General features: G+C 39.3%; 1 protein-coding gene across 2 annotated transcripts in view; it reads right to left on the reverse strand.

Annotated features, from left to right (window-relative positions):
* Positions 1-5,636: 5,636 nt before the first annotated feature.
* INTS7 (integrator complex subunit 7) overlaps positions 5,637-7,534 on the reverse strand; it is an 89,454-nt gene continuing 87,556 nt past the window's right edge. For both annotated transcript variants that reach the window (XM_003800520.3, XM_023519486.1), the window contains one exon: positions 5,637-6,022. In XM_003800520.3, the coding sequence (XP_003800568.1) occupies positions 5,735-6,022 (288 nt within the window). In that variant the 3' untranslated portion in view covers positions 5,637-5,734. The remainder of the gene's footprint in view (positions 6,023-7,534) is intronic.

Below are 7,534 nucleotides of genomic sequence, written 5' to 3' on the forward strand. Positions count from 1 at the left end.
AGTTTCAGAAACAGCGCTCTTTTGTGCTTTGTCAATTACTTTTATATAGCCCTCTGCACATTCTCTAAACATAGGCCTTTTTCTGTCGATGAGACTGTAAGTTGCTTGAGCGTTCTCCTGGCAGTTTCCTTTCGTCTTTCCCACCCCAGCTCAGGGGAGGGAGGAAACGTGGCAACCCCCTGGGCTCACGCCTGAGAGTCCCTCTCCCCATTTGCAGTAGTTCTCTCACCCACTCCGTGATCCTCCTTATCACATCTGCTGTTGCTGGCGAGTGGAATGCAAAGGCAGAGCAAGGCCAGGGCACGCCTTACCAGTTCATCACCACTTCGCTCACCTTGCTAAAAATCCCTGCTGTCACTGTGAGATGACACATGGAAAGCATCGTGAGCTCCACCACGGCCAGTGCGGGCAGAGGGAGACTGTGGGCAACACGGCCTATTTTCACTTTCCAGGGTCTCAGGAGAACTAGGCACTGGTTATCTTCTCATAATTCCTTAGTCTAATTTAGTTCTATTTCATTTCTAATGTTCTACTTTAAAATTTTGACTCATTGCTTCATCAAAATCCACAAATGAAATCTCCAAGAAAGCCAAAGAAGGTTGAATTTCAAAACATTTCTTCTCTGAATGCCACCTGATTTTTTTTTTTTTAACATTCTGACTTTGGTGTGCATTTGAAATGCTTATTTTCCTGACTTTTCTAGTGCATTTTATATTACCCCACTTTTATAATTTTACTAAAATAAACCTGAAAACAAAAAAATTTTTTTAGTCCAGGTGGGCATCTCCATACAAAGGTTAGAACTGTAGTCATGATGAGACATTCCTCAAACTTTACCAAATTTCTATCCTTAACCAGACCTAAACAATAAACAAAGAGGACAATTATTTCTTGCACAACAAACTTGCCTATGCAGGAAAGAACTGCTCTGGGAGAGATTAGTAAGCAAGCAGGAGGATAAAGTAAAAGATACACACTGAAAAACGTTTTGTACCTGTAGTAGATTTGAAAAAAGTAAATTTAGCATTTTTCGTTAAAATATAGGAACAACTGGCTCCAGGTCTTGGTATGTTATTTAAGAAGGGGGAAGAAAAACACAACATGCTTTGTTTAAATCTTAATTAGAATTCGTAATTAAGGTCCACACAGTACCTCAGTTAACACAGAGCCCATAAAACCCATAGCCCACGGTGCTAAAGGTGTTCTTGGGCAAGAAATGGCAAGATCGTAACCTCTTGCTGAAGGGCTGTTGGTAGAAAATCTAAGCCAATTTACTAGACTTTCAGGCTTCTCAGTATATCCCATCCTACTGTGAATGTCTATGTGACTGGTAAAGGCTAAGGCCAAGGCTGCTTTGCGGCAAGAGCAGGGTTTGGTTGAGCAACATGGTATTGTATCACCAGAAGCAAAGCCAACTCATAAACACTAAATACCCTCCTTGTCACCTACACCCTCTTCCATGTGGAACTTCCAGTGCCAAAGAATTCTAATGTAGACTCCTTTATCTACAAGCCCATGTTAAGGGTTATGTAGATGTTATGGTAAGTCCTTTCATTTCTTCCTCACTGTCCAATTCTATAGGTAGTAGTGACATGAGGCTATTTAAATTTAACTGAATTTAAAGTAGATAAAAAATTCAGTCCCTCTGTCCCAGGAGCCATTATTTTAAGTCCTCAGTAGCTACATGTGTAGTGGCTGTACTGGATAGATTTAGAACACACCCATCATCACAGAAAGTTCTATTGGCGAACACTGCTTATACTCTACATGTGGGGGTCATCTTATTCCCAATAGTCTGTCGGCAGGTATTGGCATAGAAAGATCAAGTGACCAAAGGATTGATGACCAGTGAATCTTGTAAATAGGATTTAAACTGGTATCTCTGGGACCTTAGTCTGAGGATCTGATTTGTTCTTCTCTAAATACCATCTTAACGTAAAAAGTGATTTGTGTCTTTCAGTTGCAAATTACCTGCCAGCCCTGTTGGTTTGAGCTAGTGAGGTTTTGCCAGAAGTTCTCTTAGTTTAACTGGGCTACATTACTCTTTTCTTTGTATGTATGCCTTTACGTATTTTAATTCAATAATTCGCATCAATGTAGCAGCCAGAAATTCCATTATTACTCAATATATCCAAAATGAGTATGTGGTGAGCTAGCTTAAACATGTGTTTAGTAGCAAAGGTAATTTTTATTTTGAAGAAATGGAAGTGCTAAGACTAAGAACCGATCTAACAGGGTGAGAAGCAGTGCTAAGGAGGAGAACAGTAGTGACAGCAAACACACACGCATGTATCTGTTTACTGTGTGCCAAGCATGTCCTAAGCGCTCATTATACTTGTATTAATCTATATTAACTCTTAATTCTTGCACTTACTCCATAAAGCATTGTCATGTTTCTCTATTTTAGAAATTAGGAAATTGAGGAGTAGAGAGAATGAAGTAGCTTGTCCCAAAGGTAGAACCAAGATTTGAACCTGGGCAGTGGGCCTCCAAAGGCTATGCTGAAAGTCACCAGGCTATACAGGAATTTCCCTTATTGGTGGAGGACACGGTCCAAGGCCCCAGTGGATGCTTGAGGCCATGGATAGTCATGAACCATACATAGACATATACACATATATGCTGTTTTATCCTATACATACATACCTATGCCAAAGTTTAATTTATAAAATAGGCATGGTAAGAGATTGATAATAAAAGGGAACAATTATAACAATATATTGTAATAAAAGTTAAGTGACTGTGGTCTCTTTCTCGAACATCTTAGTGTATGCAATATTTTCACACCGCAGTTGACTGAAACTGTGGAAAGTACAGCCACAAATGAGGGCCTACTATGCTGCAAAGTCACTAAATACTGAGAAAAACCAGTCCCATCTGTCTAGACCTAACCAGCTACTGCCCTTTGTTACTCATCTTTTTAAATTCAGGGAACACGCTCACTTCATAATTAGTATGCATACATTAGTGTATTGAACTGAAAAGTTTCCCCCCTACCACAAGTAACTGTTTAATAGTTAATGCCAAAAAATGAGGTAGACATTATACTAAACATAAAATCAGAATTCTACTCTTGGATCTAATAGACATATGGAAATAAAATAGTCTTTTGCTTCATACAATTATTTTCTTTTTTTTGAGACCAAGTTTTACTACGTTGCCCTTGGTAGAGTGCCGTGGCATCACAGCTCACAGCAATCTCTAACTCCTGGGCTCAAGCGATTTTCCTGCCTCTGTCTCCCAAGTAGCTGGGACTACAGGCCCTGCCACAACGCCTGGCTATTTTTTGGTTGCAGCCATCATTGTTACTTGGTGGGCTGGGCTGGATTCGAACCCGCTAGCTCAGGCATATGTGGCTGGTGCCTTAGCTGTTTGAGCCACAGGCACCAAGCCTATGGATTTGTTTTTAATAATTTCTTACCAAGTTTGTCCCAGAGGCTCATAGTATACCAAATCATAAAGTCATAATGACATTTATTAAAAGTCCATTTTTTTAAAGAACATAACATTTGGGAAGGTCTCACAGAGAATTGGTGGCTTCTAAGATTTGCTTCTTTTTTGGAGACTTCTACCTTGAAATAGCACCAGTCTGAAATCCATATTATAAAATTTTATCCTGAAAATAGCCACTTAATTAAAAAAGAATTAAGGGGTACAAGTGAATCTTTCTAAGAATAGAATGTGAATGTTTTAAAACAATAACTGAGAAAATGACATGGTTGACCAGTTTGATGGAAGTATTTTGGATTGCATGTGAAAACCCCACACTGTACTCTAGAAGTGCATTAATGTACATAGTTACCATTCAATTAAAAAAAAAAAAAGAATTAAAAAGATTCCCCCCAACTTAAGCACGTAAGAAACATTTTGTCTCTAGCTTTTCAGTCACCTGACAATGAAACCCTAGACTGTAATCAGAATCTAGTCTAATTCAGTCCCTTTCCAAACAAACGAAGGTCTATGAAGGTAAAACGACTTGCCCAGGACACAGAGCTAATTCATCAGAGCCAAAAGTGGAAGGTAGGCTTTCTGATTCAGCTCTTTTTGCATACTGCTCTGCCAATTTTTCCTAAGGCACTATGTTCCCAGATGCAGACATGACTGTGCAGGTTGTACACTGTATACAACTGGGCTGTGTCTAAAAGGATTTCATTCATGGTAGACACTGTAGATTTGTACATCTTTTATAACCAAGTTCTGGCTGTTAGCAGTATAAAGTGTTGTGCTGGGGCAATAGCTCATGAAGACAAGCAATCCTGGGGAGAAGCAAGTTGCCAATCACATCTTACTCTCAGAGGCCACGTGAGAAAAAAAAGCCCCTCATTTTTTAACTTCCTCCATTCTCCTTCGTTGACTTTGAAGACAAAAAGACAAAACACAAGCCAAGATTGAGAGATTTATTTAAGAAGGCAATTCAGGGACTGTACCCTGCTTCCTCTTAGGAGCTGCATACAATCCCATTGCCCGCATCATCAAGGTCTGCAATCCTCTGATCCCTGATGTCAAGAAATCATGATCCTGAAGCACTGCATGATCCCCAATCAAGAAACAGCTAATAGCTGGGCGTCGTGGCAGGCGCCTGTAGTCTTAGCTACTTGGGAGGCTGAGGCAAGATAATTGCTTAAGCCCAAGAGTTTGAGGTTGCTGTGAGCTGTGATGCCACCAGCATTGTACCGAGGGTGACATAATGAGACTCTGTCTCAAAAAAAAAGAAAAATGGCTAAATTATATCTAGTATACTGTGGTAAGATGAGAACATACAATATGTTTTATAATGGTCTTCAACCCAGTATTAAAATAGAAAAAAAGCAGTTTTCTGGCTTTCCAGAAAACTTATTCCCTGAGCATCCCAATTAATTGAGGTTGTGTTATTAAGAGACTGTTTTTTCTAGACAATCAAGTCTAGCATTACATAACTCAAGTAGAAACCATTCAAAGGAAAAGATCTACCCTCCTCAACTTAAAACATTGAGTTTTAGGTTTTTTTTCACTTTCAGAAACAATGTAAAATGCCTATATTATACATAGTCACACACATATTAGAAAAAAACCAATTATTAATCCCCAATTTTTCTATGTAATTGCTAATTGCTCTTTGGGTCAATTAAATACTAAAACAATAAATTAAAATTGCTTTAGCACAGGAAGAGACAGATAAATGGCTAATATAATACAGCAGGTTCTTTCAACCCTGCTAGACTTCAGGTTCCCGTAACCCAGGGGACGGGATGTTGTAGGGGACACTTTCACGTCCATCAATAGAAGGACTAATTTTTTACCACCATGACATAAACCTTGAACCAACCGGCCTGCATTTCCCAATATCTAGCTCAGAATTCCTGGCCTATGTCAGAAAGCAAATGGTATATTTTAGAAGAGAAACAGTCAAATTGACTAATTCAGTGATCTTGATATATGACTCTTTTTGGAAGAAAAGGAAAAAACTTAGGAACAGAAAAAACAAGTAAAACCAATGAAAATGTTAAACATGAAACAGAAGATTATGGGTTAACAAGAAAAAAAAATCTTCCCCGCTGGTTAGGAACCCAATTATTTTTCAAACTAAATTTTTAAGGGAAAAAAGCCTATTTTCTAAAATAATACATTACAGAAATCAATGTAATAACAAATGGACTCTACTTTCTAACTTTCACATTTAATTTATATGAAAAAGGAAACTATTTCTGCCAGTTTGGTTGATCCCTGCAAAGTCTGTAGTGCATTAATCGCATGGTTAAAAGCGTGTGTAGGCATTTCTTTGTTGTTGCTGTTGTAATGGTTGCTGGGCTTGCTGCTGTTGTAGGCGAATCTGCTGGGAATAAGGATCCTCCAGGGATTTTACAAATATGGTAGTTCTGGGACCAGTCTTCCATACGATTCCATTGGCATCTTTAACTGAAGACTCCACTGTAATGTTGTGTGTTCCAAGAATAGCAAAGTTCAACAGAAACTGAGTACTGAAGTAATCATTATGAGGCTCAACCCTCTGTTCCATCTCATTGGTCATATTGTCAATGGGTATCTGGAATGAAAGAATTGTCAAATAACGACAGTAGGTAGGATTGACTCAATGCTTACTATGATCCAGGCCCTGTCCTAAGAGCTTATTTATTCCTTGCAGAAACCCAAGAGACAGGTATTACTATCATCCTTGTGTTTCTAGATGAGGTGGCTGGGGCAGAGAGGTTAAGTAATTTCTCCAAGGTGAGAAAGCTAATGAGAGGTGGAACTCAGGCTAACTCCAGAGCTTGTCCTCTCAACTATTATTAAGTGAAACTGCCTCCTGACTGCCCTTGAGGAGAACGAGCGCCCAGAGCCGTTTTCAACCCCTTTACACACTGGCTTTTCTTCCTTGCTTCCTGACCCCATCTCCAAATCACTATCTTTTTTTAGTCTGTGAAGATAGATATATATATATGTGTGTGTGTGTGTATATATATATATATATATATTTGAGACAGTATGTTGGCCTTGGTAGAGTGCTGTGCTGTCACAGCTCATAGCAACCTCAAAATTCTTGGGCTTAAGCGATTCTCTTGCCTCACCTTCCTAAGTAGCTGGGACTACAGGTGCTCGCCACCAACGCCCAACTACTTTTGTTGTAGTCATTATTGTTTAGTAGGCCTGGGCCCGGTTAGAACCAGCTAGCCCTGGTGCATGTGGCTGGAACACTAATCACTGAACTATGGGCGCTGAGCCTCTGTGAAGACATATTCCGAAGAAACAGGATGAAACCACCTGTTCCAGGCAGTTTAAAATCTAAAGGTTGATAAAAGGAATATGACACTAATTTAACCTAAAATTTAAGTTAGGTTTTTCTTCTAGTTTGTCTGATTTTGTATTACTTAAGTAATGTAGTGATTCCTTACTCTTAACCAAATTAACTTTAGAACTTGCATGCTGCTCACTTAATAACCAGAGTCTTGTTCAGAGGGGTAGTATGGTATTTTATGAAACACGTTCATGGGCTCATTCACTTATTTACATAAACACTCATGTCTTTGTCCTTCTAACAATAGAATAAAACCTGCTGGTGTACCCCTTAGATGAAGCATGGTAAGAAAAAGACTTATTCTGAGAAGGCATATACAGGTAATCTTACTGGACATTTGACCAGGCTCTATGTTTATGTGTGTGTGTTTGTAGTATAATCAATCATATAAATGGGCCCTGCAGCTTTGTATCTCAATGACTAGTTATCAAGAGGTCACTTCTCCAGAGACAGTTATTTATAACATTAATGAAATGAAGTCACCAGCCAGTGCAAGATCTTAGAATTATTTATAATATAGATACTTTCTTCTCCCTCATATTCAACATTTGTAGGGCTTTTAATTCCCTAAAGAATATGCCTATCGGTTCGGCACCTGTGGCTCAAGTGGCTAGGGTGCCAGCCACATACACCTGAGCTGGTAAGTTTGAATCCAGCCTGGGCCCGCCAAACAACAATGATAGCTGCAACCAAAAAATAGCCAGGCGTTGTGGCAGGCGCCTGTAGTCCCAGCTACTTGGGAGGCAGAGGCAGGAGACTCAC

This window comes from Otolemur garnettii, unplaced genomic scaffold, assembly GCF_000181295.1.
Source record: "Otolemur garnettii isolate 467f Iridium unplaced genomic scaffold, OtoGar3 scaffold00178, whole genome shotgun sequence".
NCBI lineage: Eukaryota > Metazoa > Chordata > Mammalia > Primates > Galagidae > Otolemur > Otolemur garnettii.